Consider the following 25,173-nt stretch of genomic DNA (forward strand, 5'->3'; position numbering starts at 1 on the left):
TGCCAAAGTGTTTCCACTTAATTGGTACTTGAGATGGGTTATGTGTCAGCCACATTGTGAAAAACAGGTAATTTGCTTTCCCATAGGATGTCTCCAGACCTAATGCATTGAAGCTCTCTTGAACGGACAGTTCCACACTATTCTAGAAGCATTTGCTTTTTATACCAGTTTTCAAAATTAAATATTCATTGTAATTATCATCTCCTTTGGGGGATAGGTAATATTGACAGAGGCAGAGAAATGTCTCCCTCCTCTGGCCTTTAGCCACCACTGTCACCTCCCTGAAGGCAACTAATGTCATCTGGTTTCCTGTTTTTCCTTCCAGAGACATTTTATCCAAATACAAGGAAATCTGTACACATATTATGCTTTCCCATCTTTTGCAAAAATAGTAGCATGTGCAAAACTCTACAGAGCTCTAGTCTGTTTTGTTGCTATTTTTTCCCCCATGTAATAGATCTTGAAGATGGTCCCATATATCTAGGCATATAGCATTTCCTTGTTCTATTTTGTGGTTGTGTTGTAGTCCACCGTTGAAATGTTCATCAGCATTTGTTCTCTGCTGGGATTCATGCAGTCATTCCTAACCCTTTGCCATACCTATGTGCTACTGCAGCGAGGAACCGTGTGTGCTCATCGTTTCATCCACATTCAAGGGTATCTGTAGGACAAATTCCCAACGGGAATTGCTGCTTGCAGGATCCAACCTGGTAATTTGGAAAGACGTTGGCACTAGGACGTGTTTGATATTTGACAAGGCAGATCTCTCCTTTTTTCCCCTCAAAATTATCTTGGCTTATTCTTTTGCAGCTACTTTTTAAATATCTTTTGGGGCTGGTCCAATGGCTCAGGTGGTTGGAGCGCACGCTCCTAATGCATAGGTGGCTGGTTGGATTCCCACATGGGCCAGTGAGCTGCGCCCTCTACAACTAAGATTGTGAACAACACCTCTCCCTGGAGCTGGGCGGCCGTGAGCAACCAGAGGTTGGCGTGAGCGGCCGTGGGCTGTTGAGTGCTGTCTTGGGCTGCTGTCTGCTGCCACGGGCTACCGTGTGCCGCCATGAGCGGCCACGGCCAGTGTGAGTGGCCGGCAGCCGTCAGAGCTGCCGTGAGCTGCTGTGAGCCGCCGACCGGTGACCGACTGCCTCAGCCGGGGAGCGCAAGGCTCTTAATACCAGCATGGGCCAGGGAGCTGTGTCCTACACAACTAGACTGAGAAACAGCGGCTTGAACTGGAGTGGGGGGGGAGGTGGAAGAAGGGGGGGAAGTACACAATGAACTTTTATTATGAACAATTTAAAGCATATACAGAACAAAGGAGAATAATGTAATGAACTTGCACTTAACCAACAGCCACCAACAGTTTCCAACACCTGTGGCCAGTCATGTTTCAACTCTACCCCCATCCCTACCCCTGCCACTGAAGCATTTTGAAGCACATCCCAGATGTAGAAAATATCATTTTATCTGTAAAAACTTCCACATGTATCTCGAAAAGATGTAACCACAAACAATAACTGCAATATCATCACACCTAAAAGAAAATTTAAAAATAATTCTTCAATATCATGGTGTAGCTTGTGAGTGTTTAGATTTCCCCAGTTGTCTCACATGTTTGGTGTTTGTTTACAGTTTGTTCAAATAAAAATCCAGAGAAGGTCCACATGCATTTGGCTGAGGGCCGGGTCCTTTAAGTTCTGAGTTCCTCTTCCTTTTTCCACCACCCCTCCTCCCCTTGCACCACATGTGTTGAAGAAAGAAGGTTGTTTGTCCTGTAGACTTGACCAGTCTGCGTCATCCTTGGGGTATAGTTTTAACACATTCTTATGTCCTCACTTTAACCAATGAATGGGCAGGTTCAGTTTCCATTTTTTGGCAACTCTCAAAGGGCATTGTGCCCTCTCAGCAGGAGGTACTCACGTTCTGCTTGTTCCTCCTTTTGTGGCACGAGCAGCCACCCAGACCTATCAGGTATGCAGTTTTTATTTTTTAATATTTCATTCCGAAAAATTGCAAACAGAGAAAAGTTGGAAGAATAGTACACTGAATACTCCTAGATTCCAAATTACCAGGTTGCTAAATGTACTTTATCGTACTATATCTATTCATTCTTCCTCTGCCGGTCCATCAGTCCAGCTCGTGTTTTGGATACAAATCAAAATAAGTGGATTTGTGTGTGTGTGTGTGTGTGTGTGTGTGTGTGTGTGTGTGCGCTGAGATATGCTAGTATCAATTTGACCATTTTGACTATTTTAAAGTGTATGATTCAGTGGCATTAAATACATTAACAATGTTGTGGAACCAACTCCACTATGGATTTACAGAGCTTTTTCATCTTCTGAAACAGAAACTCTCTATTCAACACTAACTCCCCATCCTCCGCCTTCCCCTACTCCTGGTAACCACCATTCTACTTTATGAAGTTTTCTATTCTAGGGACCTTGTATAATTGTAATGTTTATCCTTTTGTGTCTGGCTTATTTCACTTAGCATAATGTCCTCAAGGTTCATCCATGTAGTATATTGCAGAATTTCCTTTTCTAAGGCTGAATAATATTCCATTGTGTAGCTGGACCACATTTTGTTTATCCATTCATCTGTTGATGGACACTTGGGTGGCTTCCACCTCTTGGCTACTATGAATAATGCTGCTACAAACATGGGTATGCAAGTATCTGTTTGAGTCCCTGCTTTCAATTCTTTTAAGAGAGGAATTGCTGAATCATTCTGTTTAACTATTTGAGGAACAACCAGTTTTATATCCCCATCAGCCAAGTGTGAGAGTTACAGTTTCTCCACATCCTCCCCAACACTTGCTATTTTCTAGTTTGTTTGATTGTTTGTTTTTTAACGGTAGCCATCTTAATAGGTGTGGATGAAACCAGAGGGCAACCGAGTCCAAGGCTTGTGTTGCCTGCGCCGCTCAGCCAGTAGACCGACACAGAAATTGGGCTATAGGATGAGTATTTATTGTCAGAGCACCGGTGATCTGAGAAGGCAGCAGGTTAATACCTTCAAAAACTGCTTTAATATTCCTAAACTGGCTCATGGTATTTAAGGGAAAATCTGGACATTCCTCCAGAGGCTATGTGATAGTTCTGGGGAGTCTGTTCTGCTTCATGGAGCCTTCCCTCTGGCAACGTGGCTCTCTAGTGCGTTAACAACCCAGGAACAATGGTGGGAATAACCAGGAAAGAATACTAGGCAATAAGAGGTTGTGATGAAACCAGAGGGCAACCAAGTCCAAGGCTTGTGTTGCCTGCACTGCTTAAGGGTATTAATCATAAGTTTCAGGGTAATTTTCTAAAGAAGGGAACTGGGACGGGAAATTAAGCCACAGTGGGTAATCTATTACTGAGCTATAGGTCAAGGAAAGGTGAAGCCGGGGACCCAGTGAGGCCTCTACTATCTATGGGGGTCCCAACGGGGCCCTGCTTCATGGAGTGCTCTCTCATTGTGGTTTTGATTTACATTTTCCTAATGGCTAGTGATGTTGAGCACCTTTTCATATGTTTATTGTCCATTTGTATAGCTTCTTTGGAGATATGTCTATTCAAGTCCTTCGCCCATTTTTAAATTGGGTTTTATTGTTGTTGAGTGTAGGACTTCTTTATAATCTGGATATAATCCCTTATCAGATATATTATTTACAAATACTTTTGAGTTTTAGTTGCTCTTTCAGCACCATGTGGGAAATGGATGGGGGTCAGGGCAGCAGAGGAGACCCCTGATTGGAGAGGGGAGGTGCCCCAGGTTAGAGAGGAGGAAGATAGCCTCAGGGAAGGTGAGAATGGATGAATACTGGGTGCCATGAAGGTCCCTCTCTGGCGCTCATTAGTGGAAAAGGAGGCAGGTTGGAGGCCCAAGAGATGCAGCAGATGGAGGTGGGAGTGGCCACCTGACACCACCATCACCACCTCCTCCACCTCCACCCTCACCCCTATTACTGCTGTTCCCAGTCCCTTTTCTAGAGATAAAGAGACCAGCTGCCTAGAGGTGAGGGCAAGGGGGACAGGGGTAAGGGATAGTTACAAGTAGCATCCTTGACACACGGTAGCTCAGGATTCATCTGTGTCCCAAACACCCCACCTCAGCATCATGCACAGGGAATGGGGGGATCTCAGTGGAGATTCCCCCAAAATCTTCAGTGGTAAAGGGCCCTACAGGAGCCATTCTGAAAGTCAATACAGAGCCTTGCACAAGTGCCCAATAAATGTGGGCTCTGTTCATTTTCATGGCTTCACTCATTTTAGGGGGTCCCTCTTTTTTTTTTTAAAGATTTTATTGGGGAAGGGGAACAGGACTTTATTGGGGAACAGTATGTACTTCCAGGCCTTTTTTCCAAGTCAAGTTGTTGTCCTTTCAGTCTTAGCTGTGGAGGGCGCAGCTCAGCTCCAGGTCCAGTTGCCGTTGATAGTTGCAGGGGGTGCAGCCCACCATCCTATGTGGGACTTGAGGAATCGCACCGGCAACCTTGTGGTTGAGAGGACACGCTCCAACCAACTGAGCCACCCAGGAGCTCAGCGGCAGCTCAGCTCAAGGTGCCGTGTTCAATCTTAGTTGCAGGGGATGGAGCCCACCATCCCTTGGGGGACTCAAAGAGTTGAACCAGCAACCTTGTGGTTGAGAGCCCACTTGCCCATGTGGGAATCAACCGGCAACCTTCGGAGTTAAGAGCACGGAGCTCCGACCGCCTGAGCCACCGGGCTGGCCCAGGGGTCCCTCTTTATGTCCTCCAAGAATGTTGAGATTTCACACTAATCTCTCGAGGCCCTGCCTAGAAGTCCCTGCATCATCCCCTTGAAATGTTGCCTTGAAATCACTCTTTATCACTTCAAGGACGGTGTCTGGAGGTTCCCCCATTAACTTCCTCTAAGCTCAGCAGAAAGGAGGTATTTCACCCCCCTCCACCCAGACTTCCTAGTACTGAGAACAAAGGAAGGTGGTGGTGCTAGCATTTCCTGTAGGTTCCTTTAGAGCGTGCAAATGAGGTCCGCCTTGTCAGATATTTGCCAGTGACCTCCGTCTCGTCTCGCAGGGCCCCACTTGGGCCCCCCACGCTGGACCTTCAGGGCCACAGAGGATCCTCCCTGCCCCTCCCCAGGCTTGGGCAAGATGTAACCCCTGGATTTGTACAATCTTAACTGCTGTGGCTGTGTTTCCGTATTCCTGGGTGGCCCCGCCTGCTCCCCACTGCCCTGCCCAGTGCTACATTACAGCATCTTCCTCCACAGGTTGGCCACCATGGTGCCCTTGGGGCCACTGCATGGGGCCTGCCGCACTCTGCTCATCTCCCTGCTTCTGGGCTGCTGTCTGCTGCCCCCAGGTAAGGCGACTCAGGTGGGAAGGGCTGTATTGGGGGACTGGTAGAGGGTGAAGAAAACAAAGCTCTCACATCCTGTTGCTGTGGTTCACTTCAACTTGTATCTGACAGGGCTCACCAGTGTCCTGTAGACAAAGTTTATGGCTCCTTCACTCAGCTTTCAGGGCTCCCTGAGGCCTCATCCCTGCATGGGGTTTGTCCCTCCACCCCAACTCTCTCTCTGTTCCATCTGTTCCCTTGACCTTTGCCTGTTCTCTTCCCTCTGCCAGGATCACTTTTCCCTTTCACTTGGCTGATTCCTACTTACCCTTCAAAACACCATAGTCGTCTCTTCCAGGAAGCTTCCTTGACTCACTTCCTCCTATAGTCTCCTATGGATCTCCTTCTAAGCTCTCTCCTACCCTTGATCCATCACCTGCCTTCCCCACTGAACTGGAAGCACTATGAAGGCAGAGACCATTGTTCCAAGGAGGCGATGGATGGTGGGGCCTGAAGGTGGGTGGGCTGGGGGTACCGGGTCAACCAGCAGAGCTTCCCCTTGTTCCCGAAGATGTCCAGGGGCAGGAGTACCTGCTGCGGGTGGAGCCCCGGGACCCGGTGGTACCTGCCAGAGGATCCCTCTTGGTAAACTGCAGTACTGATTGTCCCGATCCTGAACTCATCACCCTGGAGACGTCCCTATTGAAGGAGCTAGTGAGCAGTGGCCTGAGCTGGGTGGCCTTCCAGCTCAGCAACGTGACTGGTGACAGCAAGGTCCTCTGCGCTAGCTTCTGCAATGGCTCCCAGATGACAAGCTCCTCTGATATCACAGTGTACCGTGAGTGGATGTGTCTGGAGGTGGGCCTGGTCTCAAGCAGTGGTGGGGGTAGATGGGCAATGCCCTGAGTTTGCAGGAATGGACCAGGCCTCTCTCTGACCCAGAGCTTGGACCTGGACTTGCGTGTGTGTGTGTGTGTGTGTGTCACATACACATACACACACATAGCAGAGAGACAGAGATACATCTCAACCACATGCCAGGGCCGCAATGTGAAATCTATTTATTTAGATCCCAGCAAACATTTAAAAACTGATAGCTCATGCCTTTTATTTCTTACTTATATTTTATGGCAGGTAATAAATTAAGGGGGTTCCCAAATCAGAAAGTATTAAAAAGGTATAAATGTCAAGTCTCCATTTACCTAGTGCCACTGCCAGTGGCCAGTTTCAAGTGTTCACACCCACTGAGGTGCTCATTCAAGCCTTAAAAAAGCCCCAGGGTAGGGGGTGGAGTGGGGTATGTGTAGGGTGCACTTATGAGCCTCATTTTACAGCTAAGGAAACTGAAGCTCAGTGGGGTGCAGTCACTTGCCAGGGTTCACAGCCCGTGAGCAGATAGGCCGGCAGTGCGGCTCCCAAGTCCCTGTTCTTAATAGGTGACATCTTCCTCCCCAGACCGTGCATCCCCCTGGTACCGCTTTCTTGTGCATCCTTCCAAGAGTTTCTCTGCATTTAAAAGAATACAATACACTAGAAAATAGCAGAGAATCTCACTCATAGTGCCTACCATTTTGTGAAGTCTTTACAGATTAGTGTGTTTAACTGTGTAAGCTCCTGTGTGGGCACTAGTGTCTATATGCATGTGTGAATCTACATGTGTGTCCGTGAGTATGTCATGATGTGTCTGTGCCAGTGTACACGTATGTCTGTGTGTACCCGTTTATCTCCGTGGTAACTGTCAGTATCCATGCCCATGTGCAGATCTGTGTGTGAGCATGTGTCTGTGTGTGACTGTATGTGGATGTCTGTGTCAGTATGTGTCTATGTATACATGTCTTCATATGTGTATTTCCGTGTAATGTGTGTATTTGTGTGTCCCTCACTCTGTCTGTGAGGTACTTCTGTCATGTGCTACGTAGGAGCCTGTTGGTCCTGCCTCATGAGATCTGACTACTCATCTCTTCCCTTGTCTCATATTGGGTAGCTTGAAATCAGCCATAGCAGGAATATTTACACCACAGAAATTGGTAAATGCTCGCTGTTGGGGCTCCCCACCTCTGACAGCCCAAGCATTACCAGCATACCACCATCCCTAACCAACGGTGCCCGAGGTTAAGATGGAGGCCTCCTTGTTAAATATTCTAAAATTGTAAAGAAGAAGATGTTAAATATTTTTCAGAACAGCCAGTCTGCGGGCCTCTATGTGACAGTTTGAGATCCAGACTTGAGTTGTTGAGGGTGAGAGTGTGCCTACAAGGGGCACTGCAGCTGCAGTTGGGAGAGGACCCAGCCTGGGGTTGTTGGGGTACCCCATGACTATGCCAGAGCACCTTGAGAGACTACCCCAGGCAGGTGGATCAGGAGATCCTGGGGACTGATCAGGGAGGGCTAGACCAAGCTCTGGGAGACGGTCAGGCCAGAGCCCAGGCCAGAAGCTGGGAGGAGGGCCAGGGGAGTCCCTAGATGTGACATGAAGGAGGCTATAGACACACAAGTCTCAAGTTTGGGAGACCCGCATTCTAACCCGGGTTCTGCCCCTTCCTTGCTGTGCATCCTTGGGTAGATCACCTCTCTGGGTCTCAGTTTCTCCATCTGTAAAAGGGAATAATAGAGGAAATTTTACTCAGTTGCTATGTGAATGAAGGTGGATTACTGAATGACATCTGGAAAGTCTAAGGAAAGCTCCCAATAAACAGGAACTTTTATAATTATTATTATTAACATCATAAGTGGTCATAAACGTTCGTCCCCTTTCTTTTCTTGTTTATTCCCCCTTAATTGTGAGGTCCTTGGGGACAAATCTTATTTTTATAGTTCCTGGCAAGGCATCTGACAAAACAGGAAATAATCATGATACTAATGACAATAGCTGACACTTCTACTGGCACTTTGCTAAGCCTGTCAAAGTTTACAGTTCTGCACTGGGCCACCCACAGCTCCTCTCTACTCCCTGGGGCAGGGGTTGCAGGGCTGGCTGGTAAATTCTATTCTCCTCTCCCTTCCCCGCCAGGGTTTCCAGAGCGTGTGGAGCTGGCACCCCTGTCCCCCTGGCAGCCTGTGGGCAAAAACCTCACCTTGCGCTGCTGGGTGGCAGGTGGGGAGCCCCGGACCCACCTCTCTGTGTTGCTGCTCCGCGGAGAGGAAGAGTTGAGCCGGCAGCAGGCGGTCGGGGAGCCTGCAGAGGTCACCACCACAGTGCTGGCCAGCAGAGACAATCATGGTGCCAATTTCTCTTGCCGCTCCGAACTGGACCTACGGCCCCAAGGACTGGGACTGTTTCAGAACAGCTCGGCCCCCAGGCAGCTCCGAACCTTTGGTGAGGGAAGGGACTGTGGACAGTGGGTGATGGGCTGGGCCAAAGTAGGGGTGCTTGGGCCATGGGGCTCCTGAGAATGAGATGGCCTAGATCTCAAGGGCTTCTGGGAAGGCATGCCCTTGCATTTGAGGGGGGTGGCCTCAGATGGGAGGCCCCAGCCGGCCACTGGAACTTTTGAGAAGTATGTTCAGGTGTGTCCTGGGGAGGGAGTGATCCAGGCTGAAAGGTATTCTGGGAAAGAAGGACCCTGGTTGGGGGGTATGAATATGTCACATGGAAAGGGGGCATCCATGGCTGTGTGAGATTTCCCGCTCATGCCCACCCTTCTACCTGCTCATGCCCACCCTTCTCCCCACTCATGCCCACCCTTCTCCCCAGTTCTGCCTGTGACCTCCCCGCGCCTCACTGTCCCCCGGTTCTTGGAGGTGGGAACGTCCGGTCCCCTGGCTTGTAGCCTGGACGAGCTGTTTCCAGCCTCAGAGGCCCAGGTACAACTGGCACTGGGGAACCAGATGCTGAATACCTCAGTCTTGAGCCAAGGGGACACGCTCACAGCCACAGCCACAGCCACAGCCAGCGCGGAGCAAGAGGGCGCCAGGGAGATTGTCTGCAACGTGACTCTGGGGGGCGAGAGCCGGGAGATCCGAAAGAACTTGACCATTTACAGTAAGTGGGGACGGGGCCAAAACAGCTGGAGAGATAAGGCAAGGGGGCAAGGCATATGGGAAATAGGAAAAGTGAGGCCTGAGCTGCCAGAGTGGGAGGAGTATAGTCTGAGCGCCCCAAGTATGGCGAGGGGGGCGGTCCGCAGAGTAGCCGAAAGGCATGGCCTGCATACCGCGCGGGGCAAGACGTAGGTGGATGGCAGGGCTTGTCCCGCGGAGGGACGTGGTCAGCAAATTTTCGGTTAATGCCCCTCTTCTAGGCTTCTGGGGGCCCACAGTGAACCTGAGTGGGACTATCGTAAACCTGACCGAGCCCACCGTCCCTGAGGGGACCACAGTGAATGTGACTTGCGCGGCCGGAGCCCGAGTCCAGGTCACACTGGATGGAGTTCCGGCCGTGGCCCCAGGGCAGCTTGCCCAGCTTCAGATAAACGCCACCGAGAGGGACGACAGGCGCAGCTTTTTCTGCAATGCCACCCTCGAGGTTGATGGGATAATCTTGCGCAGGAACAGGAGCGTCCAGCTGCATGTCCTGTGTGAGTAGGTCACTCTGGCCTCTAATCCCTTATTCCCCTGGTTTGGGAAGACTTGATTCTCCCTTGCCCCTTTGTGCCTCGGGTGTGTCTGATCATTTGGCGGTCCCACAGACGGTCCCAAGATTGACCCAGCCAAATGTCCTCAGCATTTGACGTGGAAAGATAGGACGATCCATGTCCTGCAGTGCCAGGCCCAGGGCAACCCGGAACCACAGCTACAGTGTTTCCAGAAAAGCTCCGGGCGCCAGGTGCCCGTCGGGATCCCATTCCGCGTCAGGTTAAACTACAGTGGTACCTACTGCTGCCGGGCGGTCAGTTCACAGGGCACGCACACTTTGACAGTGGTGATGAACGTTCGGGGTGAGTGAGGTGCGGCCGCGGGTCTAGACGGGCAAGCCCAGGTAGGGCCAAGGTGCGAGTATTTACTCCTCGCTTATCTGCACAGATCGGAACTCCCCTGTCGTCACCATCTTCATGGGGGTGTCAGCGATCCTGGGCCTCGTGACTGTCATCGCAGCCTTACTGCACATCTTCAGGGTGAGGAAGCGTAATGACATCTACCGTGTGAATCCGGGGAGCACCTGGTTGCCCCTCACGTCTAAACGGCCCAACGAGGTGCTGGGGGAGGAGCCATCCTGAACCTCGGGCTACCGAGGGACTGGGCCAAAGAAGACTGGGATGTGGCTGTATCCCCGGGTTCCGAAACAATAAAGCCTTCAAAATCCGGAGTCTGTGGCTTGATTCCACCTGTGCAGAGCCGTTTCCCCACAGCGCGTCCATTGAGTGACACCTCGACGGCGGAAAGAGCGGAGGCTGTGGCGTCCAGAAGGGGCTTGAACTCTGAGAGGCGGGCTGGGCCTTAGCCAATAGGCTGAGGGAATCGAGAAGAAGGCGGGGCTTCTCCCGGCCAATAGGTGGACGCGCTCTCGTTGCCGCTCTATGACGCTCCGCCCCACTCGCTAGTCCCAGAAGGCGTCGGGTTTCCCAAGATGGCGGCCGACGTGTCCGTTACTCACCGGCCCCCGCTGAGTCCGGAGGCTGGGGCCGAGGTTGAAGCCGACGATGCCGCGGAGCGCCGAGCGCCCGAAGAAGAACTGCCGCCGCTAGATCCAGAGGAGATCAGGAAACGCTTGGAACACACCGAGCGCCAGTTCCGTAACCGCCGCAAAATACTGATCCGGGGCCTCCCGGGGGACGTGACCAACCAGGTATGGGGGGGCGGTGTGGGAGCGTGGCGGGGAAATACCACCGTACGCGTGCGCGGGGGGAACCGAGCAACACCAACGCTGGCGTGCGCAGGGGGGAACGTCGGCGGGAGAATCCAAGCGCGGGATCCACGCGGGTTTGGGAGAGACCAAGAGCGGGTTGTGGGGGAGGGGATGGAGGGAGAAACCAACTTTGGGCTGAGGGAGGATGTTGCTAGGGGCGACCACAGGCTTGGACAAGACCATTGAAGTGGGCGGGGAATGAAGGGGCGGGCAGCTTTGGGGGATTGTGAATGGGTAGCTTGAGTGAGAGTGTGGAAATAGGGATGCCAGTTGCTCTCTGCTCTGATTGTGTTTTTCCTCATTCTCCTCTACCATGAGGTGGTGGGACCTCATAGCCAGCAGTTTCAGAATTGTTTAGAGTATGCTTTTCTTTCTTAGTACGCATTTATTAATGTCTCTTAGAGATCTGGAAGCTGTAGCAGTTTCTGGGGTCTTTCTTCCCTCAAAGCCCCAGGATTAATTTGGAAAAATGGTGTCTTCTGCCCCCAGCCCACAGACCTGAAGGAAAAGAGGGGCGAGTGTTCTGTAGAGCGGCCCCTTGGCTGATCTGGCCAGGGGTGCCCTTCTCTTGGGGCCTGTGTAGCGCAGGGCATTCTAGTGCTCTTTGGACCCAAGGAAATCGCATCTGGTCTGCCCTGCCCTGCGGTGGTGGAATGGATTCTTTCTTCCTGTTACTGAGAATTCCTGCTCTGCCCTACCAGCATATCTGCTACTGGCTCACCCTGCCTGTAGGTCGGCACATGGCTAGTGGGGCCCCCGGAGTGTCGGGACAAGCATGACTTGGGATCAGACCTGCGGCAGGCGCCACTAAGCGTGGTTTTCTAGAGCTGGCCCTCCTCCTAGCACCTGCCGTCTCTCAGCTGGGAACATGCAGTCTCTCCTGCTGGGTGTACAGTGTGTCTGGCACAAGCAGGCCCCAGAGCCTCGCCTCTGCAGCTGGCTTGCAAGAAGGGGGCCCTGTCAGCAGGAGGGAATTGGGAGGCATATGAAGCCACAAAATGTGGCTTAAAGTACACAAGGTCCTCAGTCAGGTATCTCTGGGTGGCATTCCTGCTGCTGCCATGACCAACCCCAAGACCTTCGACAAGTTCCTTCACTTCTCTGAACCTCATTTTCCTCATCTGCAAAATGAGTTTGTTAATAACCTAACTTGTAATGTTGCAAATAGCCAGTCTTGCCAATCCAGGGTCAGAAATGTTAACTTCCCTAAGGGCATATGGCAGAGATGGGACTTGAACTCAGACCTACCTGGCTCTCTAAGGCATGTTGTGTTGGTTAAGAGCAGGGGGTCTGCAGTTAGATTCTGAATCCCAGCACTGCCAGGTATGGCCTCAGTGGCCTTGGCAAGTAACTGCTCTGAGTTTCAGTTTCCTCCATTGTAAAATGGGGGATGTAATGGATCTACCTTCATAGCTGGTCCACATGAAGGTGGCACTGGATTGCTCTGTTAAGCCCCTGGTGACTCTCTGTCATTTGGCTTCTGTCTCCACAGGAAGTGCACGACCTGCTTAGCGACTATGAGCTCAAGTACTGTTTTGTGGACAAATACAAAGGGACAGGTTTGTGGGGTTGTGGGGTGGGCTAGTGGCAAGGGGTGACAGTCCCTGAAGCCAGGAGCGTTCTGGCCCACTGTCTCCTCTCCTAAATTTTGGGCCCAACGTTGCTCCCTAGGCCAGCACAGGACAGACGGTTGCCCCAATCTGTCCCTCGTCCTGGGTACTCATCATGGGGAGCCTTGATGTTCCCCTTCCAGGCTACTTAGCTGGGTACCTGATCATTGGGCTCCCCTGCTGCCCACGACACCCCTCCCAGTAAGCCAGTCACCCAGGCCTGTCTAGTCTTCTTCAAGCTCTCCAGAACAATTGGTAGCCCTTCATCTCTGCCAAAATGGCCTCTCTGCTTCCATGATTTCATGCCCCTGTTTGCCCCTCCCCCAGGCAGCCAGGACTGGTCAAATCTGATCAATCTGATTGCAAATATGATCAAACCTGATCCTAACCCTGATCGTTTTGCTCACTCCTCAAAAGCTGTCTGAGGCTCCTCCTGACACTATCTTGCAAGGATGTACCCCAGCCTTACCTCAGGCACCCATAAGCTTCCAGGCTATTCCCTGTGACACAGTTCTTAGCTGTCTCCTCTTCCATCTAGGTAGCAGCAGGCAGTTCCTTACAGTGCCCTTTCCCCATCATAGCATTGACCACCCTGGGTGGTCATTGCTGGCTCACTCCTGCCTCCTGTACTCAGTGGTTAGCTTCATAAGAACAGAGACAGATCTTGTTAGCCTTGGCCGCCCCCCACTGGTGTGGGAGGCCCTCAGTGGGTGTCTGCCCTCCAGGTATTGTGCTGGGTATTCAGCCTCCCAGGGCCTTTGTTTACAATCTGTCACATTGGTGAGAAGGAAGTGAGGACAGGTGACCCCTAGAAACCTATCTGGTGGGCTAAGGTAGTGGCTAAGCTCTTGGACCCTTGAGGCAAATGGACCTGGGTTTGAGTGGTCTGTCCTCACTCTGTGGCCATAAGGCAAGTGATTCACCCTTCCTGAGCCTCAGTTTTCTCAAATTGGGCGTGACTGGCTTGGGTTGGTCACATTAAGATATCTAAAAAAGGCTGGGGGTGCCTGGCACATAGTAGGTGCTTAGTAAATATTGACTGGGCAATGAGACGACTGTTTACTGAGCTCCTCATATGCATATATGCCAGGTATTGAGGATCCAGAGGTTAAGAGACTCATTCATATCGTCTTTCAGTAAATACTGAATGCCAATATGTGCGGGGCCATGAGGACACAACTGTGGACCAGAGACAGTCTAGTCTGGGGGGAGGATATTATTCAAACAACTGCAGCCGTGGAGGTGCAGTGGTCATGGGACCAGAAGCTACAGAGTGCTAGGCCCTGAAATAGGAGCAGTCAGGGTAGGCTTTGTGAGGATGAAATGATTTTTGCAGTCAGATTAAAGGGGGGCTTGGGGTTAACTGGGTGAAGGGGCGTGGGGACCGGTATTCCACGTTCGGGGAAAAGCAGGTGCAAAGGCCTGAGGGGGGTTGTGCCCAGCATGGTCCTGGAAGTAGCAGTAGGAGATGGGAGAGGAGGTCAACAAGGCCACAGGGCCAGGCCACAAAGGCTCCCCTGGCCCCAGCATTGAGAAGCCCCTGGACAAGGGTGTGGCACAATCCAATTCTCATTTTGAAAAACTCTCTGTTGTGGTTGGGTAGACAGCAAACCAGGAGTGGCAGTGGGACCAAGGCTGAGGCAGGGACTTGGATGTGAGGTGTTAGTGACCTGGAAAGGCAATGAGGAAGAGTGGGGCTCTGTAGTCCACCTGGATTCAAGTCTAGGCTTCTCCCCTTGGGCAGGGAGATGCTATTTTAGACCCATTTCCTTGCTGACACAATGGTCGTTATGAGGAGTAAGTTATTCCCATTTGACAGATGGGGAAACAGACCCCAAAACCACACGGGCTAGAGTTGAAACCCAGGCTCCAGTGACCACATGCTTAACCACTGCCCTGTATGTCCCACAAGTTGTGCATGTAGTTCCTATATATTACCTAGCCAGGTGCACAGTAGGTGAGAGGGCAGGTGAGTGCTACTGTGGGTTGCAAGCAGGGGTAGGGGTAAGAGCAGGGAGCAGGCTTCCTGGAGGTAGGAGGCACCCGTGCAAGGCTGGCAACTATCCAGTTGACTGCGGCCTGAGATGTCCTGGTTGGTCAATATTCTGAGGTCACGTGGTTTAGAGGGAAGTAGGGGTGGGTGGCTGTGGGGCGGAGGGACAGGCTCTCAGGGCCCCCACTGACCCACACCCCTCCTGCTGCAGCCTTCGTGACCTTGCTGAACGGGGAGCAGGCTGAGGCCGCCATCAGCACCTTTCACCAGAGCCACCTGCGGGAGCGCGAGCTGTCGGTGCAGCTGCAACCCACAGATGCCCTCCTCTGCGTGGCCAACCTGCCCCCCAGCCTCACGCAGCAGCAGTTCGAGGAGCTGGTGCGGCCCTTCGGCAGCCTGGAGCGCTGCTTCCTGGTCTACAGTGAGCGCACTGGCCACTCCAAGGGTTATGGCTTCGCTGAGTACATGAAGAAGGACTCAGCTGCCCGCGCCAAGTCGGACCTGTTGGGCAAGCCGCTGGGCCAACGCACCCTGTATGTGCACTGGACAGATGCGGGGCAGCTGACGCCCGCCCTGCTCCACTCCCGCTGCCTCTGTGTCGACCGTCTGCCGCCCGGCTTCAGTGATGTGGATGCCCTATGCCGGGCGCTGTCGGCTGTCCACACACCCACCTTCTGCCAGGTGAGCCTGTGCCTGGAGTGGGCCACTGGGGAGCTGATGCCAGGCCCCGTGCACCTGGGAGGGGTCCTTTGACGTCACCTGCTTTCTCTTGTCTCTTGGGTCCCTTTTCAGTAAAGCCTTTGGCGACACCACTTTGGGGTTCTTGTTAGAGAGGCCATGTGGTATAGTGGGTGGCAGCTCAGATAGGAGCCAGATGATGGGGATTCAAATCCCTGCACTCCCTCTAGCGACTGGCTTAACCTTGCTGGCCTTCGTCTCCCCCTGTAGGTGCAGGTGAGGCTGCTTTTGTAAAAGTTGGGCGCGAGGCTTGTTTACCCCTCATCCACTTTCACTGCTGCACTCTTCAGATGTTTGTGGAGCATCTACTGGGTCTCAGGCCCCAAGCCCAGCTTTAAGGAGGTTGCTCTGGAGAAGTCCACAGTCTGTTTAAGCCTTGAGGTCAGGACGCGTACTTGACCAGGTCCCAGCCCTGCTCTGTGACCCCGGGCCGGTCACTTGCTATCTGGGCCTCAGTTTCCTTCATAAGAAGCAATTTGATACTCTTGAGTTGGTTAACAACATAATCCCTGGTTCATCCAAGTCCCATTTGTCAGGCACTTCCATATGTGTGCCCAGCCCCATGATAGGCGCAGTGTGGTGAGATTAGGCCAAGCCCAGCCCCTGGAGCGTCCCAGATGACCCCCTAGGTGGACATTCCTTCAGCACACACTGGGTTCTGAACACATTATTGCAATCCCTTCATCCTGTAACAGCCCAGAGAGGCAGGTATTAGCCCCATTTTCAGGTGGGGACACTAAGGCACAGAGGGGTCAAGTGACATACCCCAGGTCATACAGTCAGGGAGTGGCAGAGCCAGGCTGGATCCAAAGCCACAGGCCAGCCTGGAAGAAAGCTGGGACCTGGCTCAGACGGGACAGTCCTGGGCTCTGACCCCAGCTCTGTGGCCTTGAGTGGGGCCCACTCCTCTTGTGTAAATGGGTGTTAGCACCTAGGGAATCAGGCAACTGTAGGATGCTCTCCCCTTGCTCCCACAGTGGTCGTTCATGTTCTTGCACCTACTTCATGCGCCAGGCCCTGGGCGGGGCTCAGGACACAGATGAATTCGCTTGGTGCCCACATCCCCTTGAGGTGGCTGAGGATGGCAGGGCCATGACCAACTAAAAGTTCTCTCTCTGAGCCTCAGATTCCCCATTTGGAAATGGGGTTAGCATCGGTTTGTGATTAAGTTATTGTGAATGGCTTCCTGTTCATTCCTCCTTTTAAGTTAGGTGTCCTGGTTGAATGGAGGCCGGGTTCCAAAGTCAGGCAGGTTGAGGTTTGAGCCTCAGTTCCCCTATTTAGGAGCCATGCGGTCTTGGCTGCCCTTTGACCTCTGATCTCTCTCTCTTCATTGGTAAGGGGGGTGTGATTGTGAGAAAATATGCATCTGGGCCTTGATACGGGGCCTGGCCGGAAGTGGGCTGATGGCCAGAGCCTGCCTTGCTTGGGCACTCAGAGCAGGTGTCGGCCTCCCCGAGCTGCTGTGCCTGGAGTGGGACCCTCCTCTTTCCCTGTTGAGCATCTGATTGAATCCCCACAACCACCCTGTGAGTCGGGTTGTTGCTGCCCAAACCGAGGGCCAGGGATGGGCATATATAGGGACCTGCCCAGGCCAGCCAGCCACTTAGATGTAAGCTGGGAGTCAAGGTCAGGCAGCTGACTCTGGGGGCCATGCTCTTAACTGGGTGCCCCTGCCTCCCAAGACAGCCGGATGCCAAGCTGAGAGTTTGCACTGTCCTCTGGGGGGGGGGGGGAGGCTTTATTTTTCAACATTAAGATGAGACCTAAGGAGCTCCCATAGCAACCCACTTTAGTGCACTTTGTCATTTATTTACAGGCCAATTTACATATGATAATTTATTTCATTACAAAGTTGCTTAAAAAACTTGAGTGCTGTAGACATGTATAAAGTAGGTGTCACAAGACCTTGTGTGTTACAAAAAGCCTTTTCTGTTTGTTTAATTTTCTGAATGGGCAATCCAATCCCATTTGGAAATTCACAATCCAGGGTAAAGGCTCCCTCCCGGCCCCCCAGCGCTTTTTCCTGAAGCCCCTGCTCACACTTGTTTGTTGTATTCATATATATGTTCCTGCGTTCTTCTTTTTTTTATAAATTTTATTGGGTAATATTGGGAAACAGTGTGTCTCCAGGGCCCGTCAGCTCCAAGTCATTGTCCGTCAATCTAGTTGTGGAGGGCGCAGCTCACTGGACCATGTGGGAATCGAACCGGCAACCCTCGCGCTGTGACCAACTGAGCCGTCTGGCCACCCTGCATTCCTCATTTCTTGACTCAGTTAATGCCATGCCTGCGTCGGTTTGGGTTTTTCCACTCGCTTTGTTTTGGGCATCTTTCCTTATTCAGACATGAGAGCTTTCTTGTTCTTTCTGCGGCTGCACCGTATTCCGTTTTATGGACTGTGTGCTACACTCCCTCCCACTGGTCATGGTGTTGGTCTCACACCGTACCACAACTGGGCCGTACACCACTTGGAACCCAGAGGAACCGCATTGGTTCTCGGGACAGCTATCGTCACGCCAAGGTGGCCCGTCGCACTAAGGGAATTAGCCTCCCCGTGTTTGATGCCAGCTCCAGCTCTGTGGCCTGGGCAAGGGACTGCCCCTCTCTGAGCCTCAGTTTCCTTATCTGCAAAGTGGGCATGCTAACAGTGCCTGCATCTGGACTCAGTGAAGGGCCCAGCTGGGTGTTTTCACAGTATCTGCGCACCCTGGGACAGTCCCCACCCACAATTCCAGCACCCATAGAGCCCTGAAAACCAAGAGGTCTGTTTGCTGAGTTGGTGGCAGACTCATCTGGCAGCGAAGAAATGATGTGGGGCCGTCTGTGACCTTTCTCTTTGTATCTTGCTGCAGAGCTATTTGTGTGTTTGATTTTCAGGGAGCCCCGGAGCCCACTGAGGGCAACTGCTATGTAATACGCAATATGTGTGGCATTCTCCCTTTCTCATCTCCAAAAAATTCTCAGTCCTGGAACACATCTGGCCCCAGGGTCTGGAGGAGGAGCTTTGGACCTGAAGTACCAAGGGGCTGCTGTCAGGGCAGGTGAAGAGGCCTCTCTGGCCTGCCTGTGACCACGCCTGTTCCTATGGCTCACTGGCTCTGTGACCTTTCACCACCAGCCTCCAGCCTGAGCTCAGAGGCCATGTGCCTCACCTCCCAGCCCTGGCTGCAGTGCCCTCCACCTGAGGCTCCTGATTTCGTGGCCTCCCAAGCCCACCTGTTTTCTAGCCAGCCCTCCTCTCACCTCTGCAACCTGAGTTTGCCACTCCCATGTTGGGGCCTTGGCTGAGCCAAAGTGGTGTTGGCAAGAGGCCCAAGGGAGTTGACCACTGTGAGGCAGGGCCCAGCTCTGCCCTCCCACTTGCTGTGTGACCTTGAATATGCTGACCTCTCTGAGCCTCAGTTGCCCCCTAGAAAGTGGGTAGGATGCAGCCTCCCAGGGCCGTTGAGAAGATTCAGTGAACTAATGCAGGAATGGGGGCCAGGACTATTCCCATTGGCCCAGTATCTACCCTCTCGGGGGGGACGCTGTCACACTCAGGAGCTGCGTTTGTTCACTGTTCTCATTCTGTGAGAGTGGTCACTGCCCCCTGGGCCTCACCTCTGCATCCCTACCCCCCAGCTGGCGTACGGCCAGGACGGGCAGCTGAAGGGCTTCGCTGTGCTGGAGTACGAGACGGCTGAGATGGCTGAAGAGGCACAGCAGCAGGCAGACGGCCTGGCCCTGGGGGGTAGCCACCTGCGTGTCTCCTTCTGCGCCCCAGGGCCCCCTGGTCGCAGCATGCTGGCTGCGCTCATCGCCGCCCAGGCCACGGTGAGTGTGTGCACGGCGGGTGGGGGGGGGTGGGTGGAACAGGGGGCCAGACCCTCCTCCCTCAAGAAATCAGGGCCCCTGGCGGACACCAGCTGGACTCGGGGGTCAACAGGGAACGACAAGGCCCCCCCCTCTGGCCGGGCAGGGCTCTGAAGTGCCCTCTGTTTCTCTCCTCAGGCCCTCAATCGGGGCAAAGGCCTCCTGCCTGAACCCAACATCCTGCAGCTGCTCAACAACCTGGGGCCCTCTGCTTCTCTACAGCTTTTGCTCAACCCCCTGCTCCACAGCAACGTGGGGGGCAAGCAGGGTAAGGTGGGTCAGGTGGGTGGCAGGCAGGGTCCCCAGCCTCTCAGAACCGGGCACCTCCCTGGGACCGTGTTCCCATCTGAGCTCCCAGTGATACGAGCCCCACGAGCAGGAGCTGGGATGAGACTGGAAGTCACATGTGAGGGGTCTCAGGTGGGAGCCTTACAGCCTGCAAAGAGGCAGGGTGGCGGAAAGAAGGGCTGTCCTTCCCCAGAGCAGACATTCCCTTCCTGGGTCCTTCCTTTGGGCGAGTCATTTACCTTCTCCAAGCTTCAGGCCCAGGACTGTGTTTAATGGGGGGGAGGGACTTCTAACCAGGGACCACCACCCATCTCCCGGTCTCCATCCAGGTCTCCTGGGTGCCCCCCCGGCCATGCCACTGCTCACTGGGCCTGCCCTGTCCACGGCTCTACTGCAGCTGGCCCTGCAGACCCAGGGTCAGAAGGTAACGCAGCGGTGGGCCCGGGCTCCCTCCTCACCCACATGTGCTCCCACAGCCCCTTGCGGTTTCAGACACTATTTGCACCTGCCAATGGCTCGCCCTCACTGGGGTTGTGGGCTGTCTGGCTGTGTCCCTGGGGCTTAGTACGGGTCCTGGCCTGTCACAGGTGCTCAGGACTCAGCGAGTGACTCATTCTGGGGAAGAAAGTCCTGGCCCCACAGGGGAACAGAGTGGCCTCTCACCCCCACCCCCGCAGTACATATACACAGAGACATGCAAAAATAGACATAGACACACCCACATACAGACACCAATGCACATACATGGAGACATGCACACAGACACAAAACAGTGCAAGTGCACGCAAACACATGCCACCCTGTCTGGGTTGATTCCAGGGGCCAAGTCAGTGACATGGTGATAACTGACAGAAGGCAGGTTGTGGGCTTGGCCCCTTATGTGGCTAAGTGTGACTGTGCTTCTGTGATAATCAGCAAGGGGGCTGGTGTGGGATGCTGGGTGCCTAAGAAGGACTCACTGGTGTATGTCTTAGGTGACTGGCAGTGTGGGATGACATGCTCTGATACACTGAGACCCGTGTTCCCTGGGTCTCCCCAAGGCCTTGGGTGGGCCCTGGCATGCGGGAGGCCCTGGGTTACCATTGGCTGGCTGAATGTGTGATGGGTGGGGTGTCTCAGACACTGGGGGACACTGCTTGTCTGCCTGTGATCGGCCATGGGACTGGAATCTGGGTGTACTGGCAGGTGTGACTGCCAAGATCTTGGGTAACATCTGTCTACTGCCCAACCCACACTGCCCTCATCTCCAGCTGACTATGCTCTGTCCCTAGAAGCCTGGGATCCTGGGAGACTCTCCCCTCGGCACCCTCCAGCCTGGGGCTCAGCCAGCTAACCCCCTCCTTGGGGAGCTATCTGCAGGTAACACAGATCCTGCCCCTTCATCGTCTCTCTGGGCCCATCAGGCTTCCCCTTTCCTCTCTGGGTGTGGTAAATTTCCAGCTGTGTGGCCTTGGGCAACCTCTCTGGGTCTGAGGGTCCTCATCTGTCAGTTGGGCTCCCACTTCCTAGCATGTCCATGAGCATTCTGGGAGTTGATGCACTTAGAGGGCTCGGCTCAATGCCTAGCACAGAGTTGTCCCTCGGCTACTGACCCTGGTCCAAGCAGAGGCTCTAGAACCCTGAGAGGAAGGGTCTTGTATGGCTGTGTGGCTGACACCCTCTTTCTCTCTGTAGGGGGGGGCCTGCCCCCGGAGCTGCCACCTCGGCGAGGGAAGCCACCACCCCTGCTGCCGCCACTGCTTGGCCCTTCTGGGAGTGACCGGGAAACCATGGGCCTGGGTCCCCCAGCAGCCCAGCTCACTCCACCCCCTTCCTCTGTGGGGCTCCTAGGCACTGGCCTCAGAGGCCTCCAGAAAGACAGTGGGCCTCTGCCAACACCCCCCGGGGTAAGGCGCCATCCTGCACCCAGCACCATTCCAGCCTCCTGCCCTGTGATGTTCCCCCTGCCAGGGGCCCTTGCAAACCCAGCCCTCCCGCCACAGGTCTCACTGCTGGGAGAGCCCCCCAAGGACTTCCGGATCCCCCTGAACCCCTACCTGAACCTACACAGCCTGCTCCCAGCCAGCAACCTGGCGGGTAAGGAGGCCCGGGGCTGGGGAGGCGCTGGGAGAAGCCGCCGCCCAGCTGAGGGCCCCCTGCCTAACCCCCCAGCCCCCGGAGGTGGTGGCAGCAGCAAAGCCTTCCAGCTCAAGTCTCGCTTGCTCAGCCCTCTCACCAGTGCCCGCCTGCCCCCCGAACCAGGGCTTCCTGACAGCTATGGCTTCGACTACCCCTCCGTGAGTACCTGCTTGCCCTGTGGTCAGCCCTCCCGAGGGCCGGATGCTGTGGCCCTTTGTGTCCTGGGAGGAAGTCATTCTCCAAACCGATCTTTCTCTTGTACTGATTGTGCCAGGTCAAGCACTAGTGAGACAGCGAGGAATATGCCGGACACGGTCCCTGCCCTTCAGTTTCTTGTCTCTGTACCTCAGACCTTGCTTCCTGTCTGTCTTTTCCTCCCAAGAGGTCTTAGGCTGCATTTCTGCTTCTCCTTAGAGACAGGGTTCAGCCTCCTCTATCTGTCTGCCCTTCTCCCCTCTCAGATTCCTGTCTCTGTCCCTAGGAAACTGCTCCTTCTATGATTCCAACCTCTTTCAGGTCAGATGTTACAGACTGGCCACCCGCAGGCCACCTGTGTTATATTTGGCCCACACTAAAAAAATAACAAATAAATGCTAACGCCAGCATATAAATACTACAAGCATTCACACAACTCAGATGCCCAGCTTACCTTGAAAACTCTGAACAGCTGGCCCCATTGGGGCCACATGCCTTCACAGAAATCTCTGGGTCCGAGGTGCAGCCACCCCCTGGGACAAGACACATCCTATCTCATTGCCCTACCCTGCATCCTCAGTTTGCCCTCTACTTGAGAGGGAAGACTTCCCTGATAAGTCCCCAGCTGTGCCGGGGAATTCAGCCGGGGGATGAGGTTGGGGCAGGCCCCAACACACTTCTCCCACTTTCATTCAGGACGTGGGACCTCGGCGGCTCTTCTCCCACCCACGGGAGCCAGCCCTCGGGCCTCATGGACCCAGCCGACACAAAGTAAGAGCCATCCTGTCCATCCCACCTCCTGGATTTATCAGTTAGCTTTTGCTGCATAACAAGCAGTGGCTTAGAACAGCAAACATTTTATTTGCACTCTTCTGTGGGGCAGTGGGTTTGCTGTGTAGTCACCTGGCAGCTCAGCTGGGCTCAGCAGTCCACATTGGCCTCAGTAGGATGGTGAGGGGGCCTCAGCGGGGATGGTTTATCTGTTCCACGTGGTGCTCACCCCAGCAGGCCAGCCTGCGCTCATGCACATGGTGGTGGTCCCAGGGTTCCCAGGAGGCAGAAGGGAGGGCAGGCACCTCTGCTTACATCGTCATGCTACTGTGCTATTGGCCAAAGCTAGTCACATGGTAAAGCCCGGAGTCATTTGGGGGGTGGTTTACAAAAGGGGGTGGATACTGTAATAGTCTGCCTCACTCAGCTGGCCCCTTCTCTACAGATGTCCCCCCCACCCAGTGGCTTTGGCGAACGGAGTGGTGGGGGCAGTGGGGGACCCCTCTCTCACTTTTATTCCGGCTCGCCCACTTCCTACTTCACCAGCGGCCTGCAGGCTGGCCTCAAGCAGAGCCACCTTAATAAGGTGAGAAGCCTCCCCACCTACTTTCAGGTTCCCAGTGATAGCCAGAAGGCAAGGAGACCCTGTGATCCTTGTTGCTTAGGCCGAGGCTGGGGTGGCGGCAGGGGGTCAGCTTTGCTCAAGGCCGAGCTGAAAACAGGCCATCCTCCCCTCCCCTGTGTGTGTCGCACCTGGTGCTGCCCAGCCTTCTAGGCCTCCGTTCCCTTCCCCAACATCTCAGGGTGGGTGGTATTAGCCCCAGTTGACAGATGAAAAAACTGAGGCTCAGAGAGAGGAAGTAATCTGCCCCCAGCCTCATGGCTAGTAAGCAGCAAAGGCAGGATTTGAACCAAAACCTTACCTTTGCTCTGGGAGATGTTTCCTCTCCATCCTACCTCTCTCATTTCTCCCAGGCGGTCAGTTCCTCCCCACTGAGCTCTGGAGAAGGGCTCCTGGGCCTCGGCCCTGGGCCCAACGGCCACAGCCACCTGCTGAAGGTACAGGTGTGGGTGGGGACACAGGGCAGGGGAGTGGTGGCCCCTGGGTGGCCCCTGACCTGCTGCCCCCTCCTGTCTCCAGACCCCACTGGGTGGCCAGAAACGCAGCTTTGCCCACCTGCTGCCCTCGCCGGAGCCCAGCCCAGAAGGTGGCTACGTGGGCCAGCACTCCCAAGGCCTTGGCGGCCACTATGCAGATTCCTACCTGAAGCGCAAGAGGATTTTCTAAGGGTCCAGTGCCAGAGATGCTCCAGAGCCTGCACCAAATCGCTTTTGGGTTTCCTGGTGTTTTTGTATTTTTTCTTTCTTTTTTTCCCCCAGTAATAGAAAAATCTCTGAAAGACTTTGCTGACTGACCCAGCCAGAACCCAAGGAGTATGGGAGAGTCTGGGGGCCACTCTGGGTCTCTGGCCTGCTCCCGGCATGGAAACCCTGTAGCCTTAAGAGGGAGAGAGCAGGCCGGGGCCCCTCTCTCCCCTTCCCTGTGTTCACCTACATCTGCCTCTCTGGGAGTCCTCTCCTGCCTTGTCACTCCTGTATCTTGGCCTTTTGAGTGCCTTGGAGGTTTCTTTGTCCTCCCGTGAGGATCAGAGACTGTCCCCTTTTTTTTAACTTTGACGATTGACTTTGTTTCCTTATTTTTTTAAACAATCCAAGATGACCCCCAGCTCTTAATTCCTGCAAGGTCCAACATGTCTGAGTCTCCATTCCACACTTTTCGGTTTGAAATGGCTCAGCCCTTTTCTCTCCCATGTCTGCCACAGGCATGGCTGTCTCCTGCCCCTGCCTGCCCACTATGACCTGTACTCCAGCTCTGGATCCCATGCTCCCTGCCACAGTTCCCTCGCCTTCTGATGCCTTAAAGCTGGGCCCAGGCCCGCTGGTCAGAGCCTCTGTGACACTGAGCCCCAGAAGCTTGACTCAGGACCAAATGGCTCTGGCCTGGGGATTGTGTTGGCAAACCAACCCTACCATCCCTTCTGCCAGGCCTAAACTAAGTGCCGAGACCGGCTTTCTCTGCCAGCTTAAACCAGTCCTGCTGTCCATCTGTGGAAGTAGGGCACTGTGCATCTCACTGAGCCTCTCTGCTCACTCCCCATGTTGAAAATGAGCTCCGCCTCTTTTTCCCTAGCCCAGATCACCTGGAGCCGGCCTCCCTTTGGCCCAGTGGGAATCCACGTCCATGCAGATAAGCTCTGACCCTGCCCACCAACAGGACATGTTGGCCTGAAGTGACGCTGAGCCCTGCCCCTGGCCGCCTGGGCCACCAGCTTCCCTCTCCTCTAGGTGTCCACATCCACTTTGGGGGGCGGGGCGGCCTCTCCCCAACCCTCTCACAGACCTTTGCTGAATTAAAATTTGTAAGTAAAATTTTAAAGAAAGAGCTGGCTGTTTTTTGGGACAAACAGTGGGCCTGGGTGGGTGGTCTGGGATTATCGCCACAGGTCTTGGTGTGCCAG

The 25,173-nt window shown here is 53.9% G+C and overlaps 2 protein-coding genes and 1 long non-coding RNA gene across 10 annotated transcripts; 2 read left to right on the top strand and 1 right to left on the bottom strand.

Annotated features, from left to right (window-relative positions):
- Positions 1 to 723: 723 nt before the first annotated feature.
- ICAM3 (intercellular adhesion molecule 3) lies at positions 724 to 10,547 on the top strand. Of its 4 annotated transcripts, XM_074338198.1 has the most exons (9): positions 724 to 1,971; positions 4,367 to 4,541; positions 5,235 to 5,326; positions 5,874 to 6,140; positions 8,313 to 8,618; positions 8,997 to 9,284; positions 9,544 to 9,819; positions 9,931 to 10,179; positions 10,265 to 10,547. In XM_074338198.1, the coding sequence occupies exons 1-9, from the start codon at positions 1,845 to 1,847 to the stop codon at positions 10,456 to 10,458; spliced, it is 1,974 nt and encodes a 657-aa protein (XP_074194299.1). In that variant the 5' UTR covers positions 724 to 1,844; the 3' UTR covers positions 10,459 to 10,547. The 4 variants fall into 4 exon arrangements, with proteins under 4 accessions (XP_074194299.1, XP_019600435.2, XP_019600434.2 ...); XM_019744876.2 differs by lacking the exon at positions 4,367 to 4,541 and having other exon boundaries at positions 1,842 to 1,971; XM_019744875.2 differs by lacking the exons at positions 724 to 1,971; positions 4,367 to 4,541 and adding an exon at positions 4,970 to 5,117.
- On the bottom strand, positions 6,347 to 8,552 carry LOC109454351 (uncharacterized). The gene is made up of 2 exons (XR_002138461.2): positions 8,417 to 8,552; positions 6,347 to 7,894 (listed from the first exon to the last, which is right to left on the bottom strand). It is a non-coding gene; the product is annotated as an uncharacterized LOC109454351 (long non-coding RNA).
- Positions 10,548 to 10,808: 261 nt separating the features above from the next.
- Positions 10,809 to 25,095, top strand: RAVER1 (ribonucleoprotein, PTB binding 1). 5 transcript variants are annotated; one of them, XM_019744874.2, is made up of 14 exons: positions 10,809 to 11,027; positions 12,580 to 12,646; positions 14,902 to 15,371; positions 19,052 to 19,243; positions 19,421 to 19,550; positions 19,900 to 19,994; positions 20,842 to 20,929; positions 21,245 to 21,456; positions 21,553 to 21,646; positions 21,722 to 21,846; positions 22,580 to 22,654; positions 23,100 to 23,240; positions 23,630 to 23,713; positions 23,796 to 25,095. In XM_019744874.2, exons 1-14 carry the CDS (start codon positions 10,809 to 10,811, stop codon positions 23,940 to 23,942), a joined length of 2,139 nt encoding a protein of 712 aa, XP_019600433.1. In that variant the 3' UTR covers positions 23,943 to 25,095. The 5 variants fall into 5 exon arrangements, with proteins under 5 accessions (XP_019600433.1, XP_019600432.1, XP_074194298.1 ...); XM_019744873.2 differs by having other exon boundaries at positions 21,553 to 21,846; XM_074338197.1 differs by lacking the exon at positions 22,580 to 22,654.
- The last annotated feature ends 78 nt before the right edge of the window (positions 25,096 to 25,173 follow it).

This window comes from Rhinolophus sinicus, linkage group LG07 (genome assembly GCF_036562045.2).
Source record: "Rhinolophus sinicus isolate RSC01 linkage group LG07, ASM3656204v1, whole genome shotgun sequence".
Lineage (NCBI taxonomy): Eukaryota > Metazoa > Chordata > Mammalia > Chiroptera > Rhinolophidae > Rhinolophus > Rhinolophus sinicus.

What these genes read in the sequence shown, in the direction of transcription:
- ICAM3 (XM_074338198.1), top strand. Translation starts at nt 1,845, where the DNA reads ATGAATGGGCAGGTTCAGTTTCCATTTTTTGGCAACTCTCAAAGGGCA. An exon ending in CTCTGATATCACAGTGTACC is followed by an intron (nt 6,141 to 8,312) that starts GTGAGTGGATGT and finishes CTTCCCCGCCAG; the next exon opens with GGTTTCCAGAGCGTGTGGAG. An exon ending in CAGGCAGCTCCGAACCTTTG is followed by an intron (nt 8,619 to 8,996) that starts GTGAGGGAAGGG and finishes CCTTCTCCCCAG; the next exon opens with TTCTGCCTGTGACCTCCCCG.
- RAVER1 (XM_019744873.2), top strand. Translation starts at nt 10,809, where the DNA reads ATGGCGGCCGACGTGTCCGTTACTCACCGGCCCCCGCTGAGTCCGGAG. An exon ending in ACACACCCACCTTCTGCCAG is followed by an intron (nt 15,372 to 19,051) that starts GTGAGCCTGTGC and finishes CCTACCCCCCAG; the next exon opens with CTGGCGTACGGCCAGGACGG. An exon ending in ATGGACCCAGCCGACACAAA is followed by an intron (nt 22,655 to 23,099) that starts GTAAGAGCCATC and finishes CCTTCTCTACAG; the next exon opens with ATGTCCCCCCCACCCAGTGG.